The 16,786-nt window shown below is 38.2% G+C and overlaps 1 protein-coding gene across 1 annotated transcript in view; it reads right to left on the reverse strand.

The window, feature by feature from the left end:
- The window catches only part of EYA1 (EYA transcriptional coactivator and phosphatase 1), a 163,599-nt gene that overhangs the window by 74,691 nt on the left and 72,122 nt on the right, over positions 1 to 16,786 (reverse strand). Inside the window, exons 3-4 of the mRNA XM_082753848.1 lie at positions 9,844 to 9,893; positions 8,265 to 8,392 (exon numbers count right to left, since the gene is read on the reverse strand). Coding sequence (XP_082609974.1) covers positions 8,265 to 8,392; positions 9,844 to 9,893 — 178 coding nt within the window. The remainder of the gene's footprint in view (positions 1 to 8,264; positions 8,393 to 9,843; positions 9,894 to 16,786) is intronic.

The raw sequence follows: 16,786 nt of genomic DNA on the forward strand, positions 1-16,786 counted from the left end.
AAATCATCAGCTCCTGACCATGAAGCCTAATAAATACACTTTGCTGCTGCTTCTCAAACTGGGAAACTCTTCCTGAAACTCATTTGTCTGGAAATTACCAGAAGATAATTACTACAAGGTAATTTCCAGCCTAAATTTATGTTCAGTTTTCAAAGAAAGTCCCTGCTCAAAGAAGCACATTCTATTTCAAGCCCAGACTGTTTCCTGCTCTACTGTCTTCTGATGTCAGAAGTCTTGTGTGGTATTCTGGCTATGGCTAACACCCAGCTTTCACTGCATGAATGGCTCCCCAAGAGCCTTGTCTCCCTCTCTTTTGGTTGTGATTTGCAACCAAAATAAATTGAGTTTCATTGTACCTGCTCATCTAGCAGTAAAAATGCTGGATTTGTAAAGAAATGGCAGCACAATCATAGTACTAGAAAAAAAAAAAACAAAATCAAAACCATCTGGGTGGAAACAGGTCTTCGTCACAGGAGGATGGAATATGCTGAGTCAGAAGGTACCCACAAGGATCATCAAGTTCAACTCCTGGCTCCACACAGGACCACCCAAAAACCAGACCATATGTCTGAGAGTATTGTCCAAAGGTTTCCTGAACTCCAGCAGGCTCAATGCCATGACCACTACCCTGATGAGTTTGTTCCAGTGCCTGATCACCCTCTTGATGAAGAACCTTTTCCTGACACCCAGCCTGACCCTCCCCTGTCCCAGCTCCATGCTGTTCCCTGGGGTCCTGTTGCTGTCACCAGAGAGCAGAGCTCAGCGCCTGCCCCTTCGCCACCCCTTGTGAGGAAACTCCCCTCAGCCTCCTCTGCTCTGGGCTGAGCAAACCCAGGGACCTCAGCAGCTCCTCATATGTCTTGCCCTCTAGACCCTTCACCATCTTCGTAGCCCTCCTTTTGATGTTTTCTAACAGTTTTATGTCCTTCTTATACTGTGGCACCCAAAATAGCACACAGTGCTTGAGGTGAGGCTGCACCAGTGCAGAGCAGAGCAGGACAATCCCTTCCCTCGACTGGCTAGCAATGACATGCTTGATGCACCCCAGGGAATGGTTGGCCCTTTTGGCTGCCTAGGCACACTTCTGGCTCATACTCAACTTGCCATTAACCAAAACTCATAGATCCCTTTCCATGAGGCTGCTCTCCAACCTCTTATTACCCACTCTATATGTGTATGCAGGATTACCTCATTCCAGGTGCAGAATCCAGCACTTGCTTTTGTTAACTTTCATATGGTGACAGTATTTGTAGCTGCTAATCAAGATTTAATCTGAGGAGCACACCCATGGGTTAACATGGTTCCATTCATTACAGTTAGGAGATAAGACTAGATCTAATATTCTTACCCCATGACACTCACATGTCAATTTATACCAAATGATTGTATCACCCATCCTTTCCAAACAGAGATGACATATACCCAGAAACAACCCTTTTAGAGTTATGGATTGTTTTATTTTTTATTTTTATTTTTCTCCTTCCTAAATTCTCCATTGGGAATCTGGCCATTGAAACTTCCCTACATGTGTGTAATATTATGTGCTGTGTGCATAAAATATCTGGACTCTTTAACCAAAGAAAGATGTAATGACCACACAACAATATAGTTGTGTGGTCATTACATCTTTCTTTGGTTAAAGAGTGCCTCCATAGGAGACAGAACATCAAGAGAAGTCAAGGCTGCTGTGTCATTTAGGTGTACAAGACATATGACTGAGACACAAAAGCAGAAGGCAAATGACAAAGTACATGGGGCCTTTCATAAGTAGGAAATAATATCCATAACATTTGGCCAGGGTCTGAACTCCAGGACTATCAGACTTAAAGCCAAATTCATCCAGACAAAGAAGGATAGCACCAGTCTGTGTTCCCCTCTACTCAGCAGTAGCAGGAAACTTCCTAGCTTGTCTAATCAAAGCAGGTGGCTCAGGAACCTCTCTCCAAGTTTCTGCACTCACTGGCCAGGGGCCAGATGATGGCTAACGCTGAAGTGTGACCAAGTTTCATGCTTATTTTTCCCCTATGATAAGCAAAACTCCTCAGAAGACTACAAGATACAAATGTAAGTGCTAAATCATCTTAAGTGTCACAAGTCCCTGAAGTTGTTAAGGCTTTTCAGATATCACCTTATTAAGATGTGATCTTAGTCTAGACTTAAATGCCTTAGTCCTGTTCCCTGGAATGCATACCAAAAGAATGGACTGGATTTCCTTTTCTTCTGCATTACTGCTCATATGTATGATATTTCTATCTTACACTGTGCAATTGTGGATGTGTTACAGTTTTTAGTGAAGCAGTGAACTTGATGGGTTCTTAACATCCTGCAGCTCTTGACATCCTGTGGCCTGTGCGGCCATTGTGCCAGCAGGGCTCTGGGACCCCTCAGGCACACTCAGAGGGTGTTCTCATACTACCGTGCTCCATCCACAGTTAGGAATGGCAGGTGTTGCAGATGTCTTTATGAGAAGCTTGTGTAAATAAATTATGTTAAAGATTCTCTCTCTCTCTCTTTTTTTTTTTTTTTTTTTTCCTTCTTTTCGGGAGAGGGGAGAGTGGGGCAGGACTGAGGAGTGTGGGGCAGAATATTTTGCCCCTCAAAGGGATCTGGCAACCAGTCTTGTGACAGACTTTTCATTTAAAAAAAGTCCTTTATTTCAGGGAAATGTGATGGGGGAAAATGGTGAAACCTCCAAAACCAGACGCACATACATGATGAAAAAACAATAAATGCATGAATTTATGCTAGTCTCCTCCTCACTCAAGACCTTGCAATGGGAATTGCTGGCCTGAGCCAGCAAGTGAGTAGAAAGGTTTTTTCCCTGGCCAAAATGCTAGGAAAGTGGAATAATAGAGCATTATTCTACAAGTGCTCAGAAGAGACAGAAGGACTCTTGGTGAAGCTGGAGAACAAAAGCACAGATAAGACAAAGAGTCTGGAAGGAAGCCAATGTAATACAGCAGGGAAAAAAAAAAAAAAAAGTAAAGAGCAGGGAGAAAAAGGTAGTCCAAGTTATCCCATTGCCTTCACATAAACAGAGTGATGTGTATCTCATTTTTATCCTCTGTAAGTGGCAGCAGGTTGAAGAATATTACCAGTTCCTACAGACATCCAGATTACTTTTACCAGTCTGGTTAGCCTAGGACTACTGCAGTCTTTCCTCCAGACACAGAACTATCTTCTTGTGATCTTCCAGTGCAAAGTAAAGAAGTTATCATCCATTGTTCATGATACTAACACTCTAGAAATGCAAATATTAGATTCACCCTTATAGGTCTATTACTTTATGGTGTCCAAATGTGGAGGTACCACTGCATCAATTACAATTTTCATACCATCAAGCTCTTTATAACAAACACATGTATAGAAATGTCAGCATATATGATTGGCAAAAACTCCATAAATGAGCAACAAAAAGATATCAAAAGCCAAGCACCTCCCAAAGGAGGAACATTTTGTCTGATTGTCATCACTAAAACTTTACACTCTACAGCATACAATAAATAACTATTACTTACTAAAAATTAAAAAGAAGAAATTCACTGCCAATGTGAAAGCTTGACTGCAATACTGAAAGACTATTTTGAGTGCTACAAAGTATCATTAAAATTACATTGAATATTCAACATATTGTTTACTTTCAGAAAGCTACGTCAGTGTGTTCCATAACAACTACCAGGACATACCCACTCTATTCTTTAATCTTTTACTACACCATAACTTCAGAAAATGGTGAAATAATTCTTCCGAATTCTATAATACAGAAACAAGCCAGCAAAAATACTACCCAGTGCTTCTGAAACCCTTAAGATGGATTTCTATTCATTAGACTTAAGACAACCTTTCTAATGGCCAGCCCTCTTCACACAGTGGGGAACTTTGAATGCCTTTGTGTGGGATCTGATTCTCATGTTGCAGCAGGTACTTAAGAGCAAGAGCCTTTTTTTTTTTTCCAAAAGAATTTTGATGTCCAACTCTCTTTGAAATCTTCCTTCCTATGTATCTTTGAAAATCTGATCTTCAATTTGTTATCCATTTTCCCTTCCCACTTGATATGAAAATTCCTTCTCTTCATCCTTCTGAACACTAAGAAACAAGGGTAGATGCATCTCCATACTCTTAATGCAAATGATTGGTAGTTGCTTGGAATAAAGTCTCCTTCTCCCAATCTTCATTTATTCTTTTCCATTCCAGTTGAACAAAACATCTTCATGATATTTCTTCCTGTATGTAATCCATCAGAACTGATTTACATTCTTAAGATAAAAGTAAAGATCACTGTAGGTACAAAGTGAATATGACTGTCCACTGTGAAAAACAGCTTTTCAGCTGAAAATAGTTTTTTTTTTTTTTTTTTTTTTAAACATTACTCTCAGCCTTTCTCCTCTTAATACATTTCTACCCAAGTGGACACTTGGTAGTGTCCACAACTCCATTGTTGGAGTAGCCACTAGCTGTCTTATTAAAAAAAATAAAAAATAAAAAGTCAAGTTTTAGCTTCTGTTGTTATTGTTTCTTGGAGTCCTTTAGTATCAACCTACCACTGCAATTTGCTGACAAAGGAGATTTAGAGGTAAGACACAACTGTGAATGTTTTGAACCTTACTTCAATTCTCTACTCTATTACAGATTTTCTTAGGCAAGTCATACAAGACCAAAATTTTAATAGTGTTGAGCATCTGCTGTTGCCTACAACAGAGGGTATTTTGTGGAAAAACACTTAAAGAGATCATGGAAAACTCAAACAGTACATTACTTATATCATCAGACTCCATGGTGGCATGCCAGGACTGCTTTTGCTGAGCGTCGTTAGCCAAACATTTTAGTGTTACTCTCCTGTATTTGTTCCTGAGAAATTTCTGACTGATCAAGATCTGTAATTTCCCTGTTGCTTCCCCATTACTGGTTTGAAGACCATGCCGCCTGAACTGGCCCAGAGAAAAGGAGTTAACCACCAAGCAATGTAATTACTTATTCTTGGTTATGACTTTTCTACTCAAGATATTAAGGAGATTTATTTTCTCCTCACCATGCATGTATCCAGAGCTATGAAGACCATCTCATGGTTTGCAACAAACTTAAATGAACAGTGTTTGATTTACAGAAATCACTATGTCCTAAAAGAAACCCAATGAGGAATTGCTACCTGAAAAGCAAAGTTGCAAATCCACCTTGTTTAAAAATCTTTAGAGAGAAGGAACTACATAACAGTTACCTAAAAAAAAAAATAAAAAAATCTTCAGCTGTGTTCCTTGGCCACCACTACCTGGTCAGTTCTACACCACAGCAATTTTGTTCTACCAAGAGGAAATTAAGCACACAAAGAGTTATTATATCAAAGCTGCACACAGAGATTCAAAGCTGCACACTCAGACTCAATCACACACGTAGATCCCCATTCAGTGCTTTGAAAACTTACCACTAAGTGTGAAGCTAAAAATATTAGCTAATGATAGCGAGCTATCTTCCAACCACATCCTCTTGTAGAACAACATCAATAAGAGACAAGTCTGAAAATGTGCCTTAAAGGAATTAATGTACATTTGTTTGAAACAGGGCCATTTCACTTTGGGACAGTTTTTTTTTCTTTTTTCTTTTTCCTAATCTAGTGAACATATCCTGCACTTTGGGGTATGGAAACTTGCCTAAATCACGCCCATAGTCAAATCAAATTTAACATATCTTTACAACACATTTATAACATGCAAATAGCTGGAGGCCCTGTTTCTCACTCGCATGGAGGTCCTTTATGCCAGAAAAGGAAGGCTCTTTCATGCTAGTGAGAACGAGTGCATAGTAGATCAGAAATTGGTTTCACATATTATATTTAACATGTGAATGTTCAGCAACCCACATCTCCACTCCACGTGCAACAAACAAGCAAGTCAAGGTGCAGCGGTGTAAGAAAAGTGCTTGGCAAGCCATATGGCAGCATCCTTACAGTCTGTCATTTGCGTTTCTGCAGGGTTCTACTTAAAGAATCTCAAAAAAAAAAAAAAAAAAAGAAAAAGAAAAAAGCCTCCTTCATTTAAAAAAAAAAAAAAAGTATAAACTCTTGCTGATGACACTCGCTTTTTTCTTAAGCCTGTGTAGCAGCTCAAGGAACCCAAAAGAAACATTTTGTCAACATAAAACAGATTATCAGCCAAATCCCATCTCTGGATTCTTAGGCTCACAAATTTTGTCTCTTGGAACACATCTAATTCAGAAATAAATTATTCAATTATGTTTCTTTCAAATTCCTGTCTCTGATTGTTCTTACATGGCACATAATGAAAAGCTTTGGAAATTTTGAATGTTTTGACCAGAATCACCGAGCACAAACTATTTCTCAAGATACTTTCTGGACAACATCTTACAACGCATGCTGACTGCACACTTCTAGTGTGTCCACCACAGCTCCACAAACCTGCAGCGGTCTGTGTGCTAGCACTTAGTAACCAGTCTGCAGTGCTGAGGAGAGTCATGTCACCTGAGGGAAAATTGCAAACAAAAGAAAACCATTTGGCTTCATCTCAGAAGTTAAACACGTATTTCACGCTTTATCTTTCTTGGTAGAATTCATCCAAAACCAATAAACCTACACTTTAAAATTCTAAAAACAGTTACTAAAAATAAGTTACTCTGTTTTAATTTACTTTTTTTTTTTTTTTAAACTTATATAAACTCCAATACCTACTGAGAAGTTGGGATATAATTTCCAGAATTATTTGCTACATGAGTTTATGAATAGATAATCTAACTAATTTCCTGACAAAGTAATATTAAGCTCCCAATTTTTCAGAATGTAAGCCCACACAAAACAGCTATTAAGAAGTCTGGCCATATGGTGGGTGTCTTTCTGTGTTTCAAGGAACACGTCATATTTTTGTGCTAAAGCTACATTCAAGCTACATATAAGGTACAAAAGCTAGTGAGGTTTACTGCAAAGGCTTTTGCAAGTAAGAGAGATTTTAAAGTGCTGACCAATTTTATCCTGTACCAAAACTGGTATACACCTCATAATATGATACAAAAATAAAATTGGCATTAAAAACAAAGATGACTCATCTGTGGACATGAAATATTTTTCTTCTTAAACTACATTAACAATTTCATTCTTTATTCTTAAAACAAAATTAAAAAAATATTGTTTTTTAATTACTAAAATATTTATTGCAGCAGTAGTTTTACAGCAATAATAAAAAGTAAATTATACACAACCCTGGCACAAAAGTCTGTTAATCTGATAACCCATAAACCCTCCCCACTACAGAGGACTCCAATTAGAATGAATAACAGAGATGTTTGGGGAATTGAGGGGGGACGACATCTGTTTGATTGACATGTGCCTTTCCTGGAAGAATGTAATGCATGTCCACAATCCTCAACAGTCTGACAGCACTAACATGACACAGTTTTTAAAGGGGAAAAAAAGGCATTTCTCTGCTACAACAATATTTTAACTCTAAATTTATATTGAAAAGTTTTATTTAAAAATTTCAAGTAATGCATTAAAAACACCGTCCACAAAGCTAGCCAAACATCATGTATGATCATTCCTACTATAGCCATAGAAACGTTACAGGAAAGAGTATTTTCACTGCTTATTATATAAATCCTTCTGTATTTCATTATATGTCATTACTGACAAAGCAGTTCAGTTGTTCTGCTGTTAGTATTCTACTGAGAACAAACATAACTTATCAACTGGCTGACTGCTGCTTGAAAAATAGGTATCAGTTTACCCCATTGAATTACTACACCTGTTTGAATTTTGGCCACTCCATCAGAGCAGCAAGCTAGCCCTAGGAAATTTCAACACTCAGTTTTATTAGCCTATTTGACAAAACTTTCATAGCCTTAGGAGCTTGCTAAAAGTGTGAACATGAAAAAAAACACTGATATAGGGAAAAAGACTGAAAGACTGCATTTTGCAGTACAACAAATGTAAACACTTCCTTTCTCCTCATCACTAAACCAGCCTTTCAGGTTTTATGGATTTTTTTTTTTTTTTAAGTTCTGCACATACTACCTGCTCAGTCCATTCAAACTATGTGAAAGGAACATATAACAGGAATGAAAGCTATTGTTGAAACTTGATAATAGTAACTGTTGATAAACACTGAACATCAGTTTTATAAACCACATTACATAAACAAGTAGTACCTTAAATAGTAAAACATTTTTCTCTACATAGTTTACTGACTGCAAGAGCAGTGATGCAGCAAGGAGAACACACAAACTACAAAACACTAAAAAAAAAAAAAAAAAAGGTAGCTCACCTTCTGTGCCATTGGGTGTCATGGAATTATTATTTATATGAGAGTTATCAAGTTTTGGACCACTGGGGGATTCACTACTACCACTTAGTCGGCTATGTGGGCTGGCTAGATCCTGCATTTCCATAGACCTAAAAACAAGATGCGTCTAGTTTTAGTGGCATGTTCAATCTGGATTACAGAGGAATTACCAGTATGACATGCAGCCTGCTCTTAATTGGCATCCTCAACACATTTAGTAAAAAATGATCCGCTTCTCCCAATGTGATTTTTTCTAACGTTAAACTCACTTTGTTGTGCCACACACAACTGATCATCGAGGGCAATTACTTCTGCAGTTTCTAACAGAATAAAATATAGATACAACGTACCGTACTTTAAACATTCATGACACCTTCTTTTTTTAAGATATGCACAAAGATGGAATCACCACTATATGAATCCATATATTCTCTTAACAACAAATTAACACTGTGCTTTCAAGATTTACCATTCAGTGGCAATATAATGGGCCTCTAAACCAAATAAAACCCTTGAAGCAATTGTTGAAACCTGTCATCTACTGACAGGGAATGAGATATTCCTGATGTATGTGTTTACTCTGGCAAACTACTTAATTGTTCCTCTGTTTCCGTTGAAACGAACGCAGCATTAAAACATTATTATGTCTGCTCACTTGTTTGCTTTGTGGATTACATAAACTGTGCCCAATTGAAAAGGGATATGACCAACATACAGTGAATCCATATAGGCGTTAGTATGCCTTAGCACTCTGCAGTATCTCAGCAGCTGTCGTTTAGTCAAAATAATAAGAGAGCAATTCAGATTCAATGCAAAAATTAAACATTTACACAGCACACAAGCAGCTGAGTACGTCTGATTTGTGTTGTGAATAGCCTCGTATAAAAAAAAAACAATAGACCTCACCACTATGACATATCCCCTCATTTATGTTGGAGAAACTTATAAATGAAGTGCCACATATTCATTTGTGTATAGCTAACACTTTTCATAATGTTTTTGCTATACTTATTTTAATTGCTCCAAGTAGAAATTTCACAGGTTACAGTGCCTCCGAGGCATTTGAACCCACACATTTTCTGTTTAAAAGAAATGCTTAGGCTCTTTTAGAGACTTATTAAAATTATATATAAAAAAATCCTTCCACTGTAGTGGTATAAATATCCTTAAACATAAGTGTAATTTCACCTATGAAGTTTTCATATTTTGACTGAGAGTTTATTGCAAGTTCTAAACACAAACCCCTCATTTTGTATTTTGTTGCTTAAACTAATGTGCAGATTAAAAAAAAAAAAAAAAAAAAAAAAAAAGAAAATGGTTCCACAGTTAGTTAAAAAAGAAAATACCTAGCACAAAGTAAAACAATTTAGTGAAAACCAGTACTTGCTCACAGCTGACAGACTTTGTTGCACACACATACAAGAGCAGATCCTGCGCTTATTGATCTGCTCCATGTGGAAAACAAGAATAAACATTTACTTATCACCTTAACATATCACCTGAAGGTAAAGAAAAAAAAAAAAAGTTGCAGAAAAATAGCAATTTTCAATCATATTCTTACCTGCAACTGGAGGAAACAGCAACATCTGAACCAGTTTGGGACTTCTGCACCTGTAAACCAGGGAGACAAACAGAAGCCTCTATTACTCCGCTCTCATACGAGGCCTTAATTTAAACAAAGACCATCACCGCAGATGACAATTCTGTCCTTTAAACCAAAAAGGAGAGGAGGAGGGCACGGCGCCGGTGAAAGGCATATTGTCTTTAAATTGAAGGCTCGCCTGTTGTTTCGTCGGCAGGTCCCTCTCCCTCCTCCCCGCGCTGGGGACGGCGGCCAAGTGCCGGGACAGTGATTCATCAGGGGCCGTGACAGCTGCAGAGGGGCTCACTCCTCCCCCAGCACCGACGCTGCGCACCCCAGCGAGGGCAAGCCCCCCAAGGGCGGCGGGAGGGAGCCTCTCTGCGCCGAGCCCCCCAGCATCCTCCGCAGCTCTAAAGCTCCCCTTTTGTTCCTGCTGCCCGAATTCTGTCTTGCTCCCATCCCCTTAGCTCTTGACAGCTTCTTGCCCTCATCACCTTGGCCGTCCTCTTCCTCTGCTCTTTGCCATCCAGCCCTGCTTCCTCTGGGGACCCCACAAGTAACCGCACTCCAAAAATGAGGGGCAGAGCAAGGCTGACACAATTATTATTATTATTATTATTATTTTTTTTGGAGAGGTGTGAGGGGGGGAAGGGAGAATAAGAGGGAGGTCTGCCTACTGTGAAGATCTCCAATATACGAACTACATTGTTACACAACCATCTCCAAAATGAGCCCATCACCAAGTGCAGCGAATTAAAATAAAGCACATGTTATTGCACAAGGTCTTACTCATAAAAATTCCAGTTGCTAATGAAATTTCTGATAAAATGACTTAAAAGAACACTTTTGGCTAACTATATGTTAGGAAGCTGCAGCATTTACCTCTTGAGCTCCCTCATCGAAAAAGGAATCTGGTTCCACTGGGAAGCCCAGCAATAATTTTCCAGTTTAATAAAATGACTCCTTTTATAACTCAGGTGAGTAATAGATTTTCATATCCTATTAGGAAAACATTGCTGCTCTGCTAACAGACCCTTCTCTGCGGCCAGTAAGGATTGTCAGCAGGTGATAAAGTTCAGGTGAAGATATGCTGCTAGATACTGTTAGCCTAAAAGTACACAAAAGCTTATCCGGGAAAGGTATGTATCATCCTAATGTCTGCATTGAGAATCTTTCATGTGCATTTCCATTCAACCTGAACTGACATCTCTTAAGTGATCACAGAGCAAAGGCAAGAGAGATGAGGCATTTTAAGTGCCATAAAAATCATCCAAGCAAATCCTACTTATGTGTTTGTAGTTTTTTTTTGTTATTTTTAATCACCGACAGAATTACTACTAGCAAGAGTAAACAACTGCTAGGGGCAGCCAGGCAATGCATAACGTTACAAATGATGTCAAGAAGCATGTAATAATGCACGCTGAAAAACATCAATCTTTTTATAACTGGGCACTTAAAGTACTGCATAACGTGCTTTTCAATACATCAGAGCATGCCAAATCAAACTAGATGAGCAGCTACATTCAAAACTGAGCATTTTGTTTTAATGTTTTTTTTTCAATCCTTTACCCTCAAAACTGCAGCAGAGTGCCTTAGGATATGTTTCTGCTGTTACTTCTAAACACCTGGAAAAAATTATAGGTGAGAACTAAGTTTGCTTACAGAGCTATCTTCACTCCCTCTTGCACAGAATACTTTAAAATGTATCTTTTATAATAGAAAATAATTCCCCTTAAAAATAGATGTTTCAATTAACTGATATTTTCAGACGTACCCTACAGTATTATTCATACTTCACTGAACTCTAATATACATTTAATCCTCACTATTTTATTTCTTAAATTAAAAAAAAATATTAACTTCAGTACACTTATAAATATACACATCAATATGCATGTGTGTTTACAGTGAGACATTTCATTTGAGGTTTCATGGGAGAAGTTAAAAAAAAAAACAACTCATTCACAGAGAATTAAATATATACCTTATATGTCCTCTTACACTCTATGATTTGTGAAAGTTCATATCCACAATCTTCATTTTCATTAGACATACTTTAGATATATTCCTTTGTGTCTCAAGAATTATTTAAACCATGTGTTGCACGTTACCATATTTAAAAATGACTCTTTAATCAAAATAACTTTAAAACAACTAATCCTCACTTAGGCTGGTCAGCTGAATCCACATAGTGGTCCAGGAAAAATAAATCTACTCTCAAGAATGCGAATGCAGACAACAATTAGACACAGATGTGAGTGAAATTAGTTACAGTTTACAAAATGCTACACTTCACATGCTTTCAGTTTTTTATGTGTAGTACAAAATTACAATGTAGTAAGGAACCACACTTATGATGACTAGTTCATAGAATAAAAACATTTCTGGGTGGCGTGTGCTTGCTCTTGTATATTCTCCCATTTTGCCAACAGATTTCTGGGTAATTGAAGTTCTGCAACATAACTCACATATCAAACAAAAACTGGAAAAAAAAATGCAATGGCCTAACCCGTCCAGTCAAAGGGGCACATTAAAAAAAAAAAAAAAAAAATCAGAAAAGCTGTCACTCACCATTTATTCTCTGCACTCTGCTTAAAGTAAAAATGCCATATATGATAAATGACATGCACATTCTCCTTAATACATGAAAAATATTACCGCATATAATTTGATTGTGGTGAGTAACATTAACATCTTTCTGTTTAGAGTGGATCGCACTACATGGGCACATGATGCGAAAAAAAAAAAAAAAAAAAAGAATGATAGCAAGGCTACTTAAAATTCATCCATTTAAGAATCTTAAATCAGTAACATCAAATTCTGATTAGTTAATGAGGTCTTTTAAGTTTGCCTTTTTTTCTAATTAAATTTATAATTCTTCACAGATGTAGGTTTTGTTGATGTTCAATTTGTCTCTCTCATTTTGTTAAACCTCACATAGTACTCCACCAATCCATTGAATAGCCACATTAAATCTGTTAATACCATGCTCTTCAACCCCAGAAATTATTTCCAGAAGGCAAACTTGCTTTGAGAGATCATCAAACAAGACTCAAGGTACACATTTTATCACATTTTCCCTACCACAGAGCTCAGGATGCGGAGGAAAATTCATGACTTTTGCACTGTTTATTATACTTTGCTAAATTACAAATCAAAAGCATCTGACAGAAGATCATGTATGAAGCCAAAAAGTTAATAATGTTCTGTGAAAAGTAAACTGTAAATGGGAAGGGATTCTAAATTTCAGCAGCACAGAGCAAATAAAATGTAGGTACTTGTCTAAATTACAGGTTTTCCACAGTATTTTTGCTTGCTAGAAGCAATTTTTTTAAATAGCCATAATTTAAAACATTTTTCCAGCTGAAAAGAAATTTTCTAAGTGAAAATAAGAAGTTAGCCCAGAAAACTATAGCCAGAACACGAGCTTTCTCTTAAAATGCATTTCTACTTAAGGAAACAAATTTTATAGACAATAGCAATTTTGAAATCAGTATTCCTCCTTAGGGGAAAAAAAAAATCTGTCATTTTTAACAGGGAGTGAAGGGAAAGAGACTTTTTCCTCAAGCTGCCTTCTTTTCTTCCTTACAAGTGCTACACAATCAGTATCTACAGACATAATGGTTTCAGCAGCCCAAACGTTCCAAAACCAAAATACAAATTGGCTACAAAAAGGCACCTTGCTGACAACACATGCAACTTCATCATACTTTCACTCTTTAAATAATTGTATCGCTAGACTATAAGTGAAGAGGCAAAACTCTTTTGCTAGATACTTCAAAGACAAATTGCACTTCTTAAAACAGAAGCAGATAATTACAGCTATTTAATTTTTAATTACTAGTTTAAATTCTTCTGAGAGTGCTTTCCTGCATACTGAGTTCACACACTTATGAATGAAACGTTTGGAAACACAAGCAATGTCTCCCTTTTAAGAAAGAAGTGCTCAGTGTGACAATGCTCCCATTATGACCAGACATTTAAGAATGCCTCTCTGCTTCTCCAAGATTTTCTTGGCTCCCAAGAAATATTTCATCCTTATTGAAATTCAAACAAAATGATTACTCATTTTTCTTTTTCTTTTTTTTTTTTTTTTTTTTTTTTTCCCTGCTCACTCCAAAGGCAAACCGTGACTCAAGCAGTCTGTCACTGCGCTGGGCTCCTCTGAGGGGACGGCTGCTCATTTACCAGGCCTTGGGAAAACTGCAGCTTAAAGGTGCTTGGCTGACCACTGCGCTGCATGCACTTGCGAGCAACATATAAAATGAGGCATGCATAAGTGCCTATGTATATTTAAAAAGTATATAATGTGTTATATACACACATTGCACACGATGTACACACACACATGTATGCAGACATATAGGCATTATTTATTTTACATGTCAAACCAGTAGCCTGTGTCCTGGCAGATGCTTTGCAAACTGTCTCAGTATGGGATGGAAAATAAAATTCCTTATCTGTGGTATCTAATGTTCAAAACTTCCAGGGATGCACTGAATGTTTCCATTTCTTTCCCAAATTTTCTCTCTGTGATCAGTTTAAATTTAAACAAACTACCGGAAATGTACTATTTTTTTTTTTTTTTTTCACTCTGAAAGCTATTAACTCTTCTGCTTGTGCATTATTCTTAAATTCTTGTTAAAATAAATAAATAAATAAATAAATAAAAACAACACCAAAAAACCCTCCAACCTTCTGAGAAACACTTGAAAATGCACCTTTACTTTTCCAGAATAAATGTTTCACTGCAAAAGACAGTCATCTTTCTTATTGGTGTTTGTCCAAAATACCTATAGAAAGACAGACTTGGGGATGTTTTGGGTCTCTCAATCTCAGGATTGAGAAGTAAGTTTCATGAAACTTCAAAAGCCACATAACTTCCTCGTTCTGAGCCCGTAGTTCTAAAAAAGCCACCTAAAATGTCAATAAATGTCAAATATTCCACTTGTGTAGATGTTTATTCTGTCATCTTGAAAAGTTCTCCTGTGGGGATCTGTGTGTTTTCCTTGGTGTTTGGAAAATTTAAACACATTAAGCAAAAGGATTTCCTGCTTCAGAAAGTGCTGTCAAAATCTCTGTCATGCATTCTTCCCTCCATTTTTTTTTTTTTTTATTATTTTTCTCACGCTCTCGTGTCTCTTTTAGAAAGATCTGCAGATTCCCTCCCTGTGTTACTTGCCTTCCCCGGCATGTAACGTCTCGCCATCATGGGCTTTACATTTAACGAACCATTAGCACTCGAGGAAATCAAACAGGAGAATCCCCAAACCTGGCTGAACACAATAAATAGACCCACGTTAACATCTGCTTTGTGGCAAGCCTGCAAACCCCAGCCTGAAACACGGCCAAAATTAAGTGCCGTACCTAGTGATTTATAAGCGAGGATCGCTCTCACCGGCAGCGGCAGAAAGAAAGCACCCCTGCACCTTCACGCCAGGTTAATCGCCGCCGCTGAAGGAGTGTGGGCTGATCCGCAATTAGGCTGTTTTCTTTCTCTTTATTTTACTTTTATTCCCTCCTTCCCCCTCCTCCTTTTTTTTTTTTTTTTTTTGTTTTTTTTTTCAATTTCTCCCCTTTTTTCTTTTTTCTCTCTCTCTTTTTTTTTTTTTTTTTCTTTTTTTTCCTCTCTCTCTTTTTTTTTTTTTTTTTTTTTTTTTTTTTTTTTTTTTTTTCCCCTCGGTCTTTTCCTCCCCCTCCTGCCGCTTCCACACCTCCCGCCTGGTACTCACGGTGCTGCCGGGGGGGGCGCGCAGTCTCCGCTGCGGGGCGGCGCGTTGCTTCCGCGCCGGCGGGCTCAGCGCGCGGCTCCCGCCATGGCGCAGCGGGGCGCGCAAAGCAGCGCAAAAAGCAGCGCAAAACAGCCAGACAAAGCCTCGGCGGAGGCTGCCTCCGGCCCCGCCGCCTGTTTGCTCAGCCGCGTAGGTCTGCCCAGGCAGTGCCTGGAGGCACGCTGCCGCTCCCGCTCAGCCTCCTCACTCCCCTTTTTCTTCTCTCTCTTTTTTTTTTTTTTTTTTTTTTTTATCCCCCCTCTTTGGGTTTTGTTTTTGTTTTTGTAAGGCAAACCGCAGCTATTCTCTTGTCCCGGCCTTATTGGTTTAAAATGCGGCGAGGCTTACGCGGCCCTGAAGGCAGCCTCCCCGCCCGGGCGAGGTGCACCGGAGGCTCCCGCTCCGCGGAGGCTGCGCGCCCCTGGCCGCCACCCGCACCTCGCCCCGAGCAAGTAATGGGACTCCCCCCCATCCTCCCTTCACCCCCCCCCCTTCGTCTCCCTCCTCATTTAAATAGCTTAATTGTGTGTCGCTTCGTCCCCTCTAGTAAGCCGGCTTTAAACAAAAGCCATCCTAATAGAATAACTGGAATTAAAACAACATTATATCAATGAGAGAAGCTAAATAAGGATACTCACAGAGGCTCTTAAGCACACAAGCAGCATGCACGTCCGGACATGCCGTTTTGATTGGATATGTAACAGATTTGTTCTCAAATATCTGAGATTCTTGCAACCTTGTAAAGAAAGGGTCTGCTAAAACTATTTAAGCCAGCCTTCTCCAATTTGAAGGTATTTATTAAATAAAGTGTCTGGAACTTTTTAAACAGTTTAAGCCATGCAGATACATGAAATATCTGTATTTCTAAAGACGATCGTAAATACAGTCAAATTTGTATTTTAAATTGTTACTACTAAAGTTTTAATATTTAGAACTGTGCAAAGGCCTTTTCCGTAGACCTTAGAAATATTTCCATAGAGGAGAGAGATGGTTGCATAGAGTTAAATTTGAGCATTAAGTAACAGTAACTCTTTAGAGCTTAGCTTTTACCAATCAATAAGTAATTAAATAACTTAATTAGTAAGCCATTAAACTGAAATGGCTTTATGATACATTTCTATTACAGCACTTTTAGTTGCTCCTAATTCAAA

Source organism: Aythya marila, assembly GCF_965140915.1.
Source record: "Aythya marila genome assembly, chromosome: 2".
Taxonomy (NCBI): domain Eukaryota; kingdom Metazoa; phylum Chordata; class Aves; order Anseriformes; family Anatidae; genus Aythya; species Aythya marila.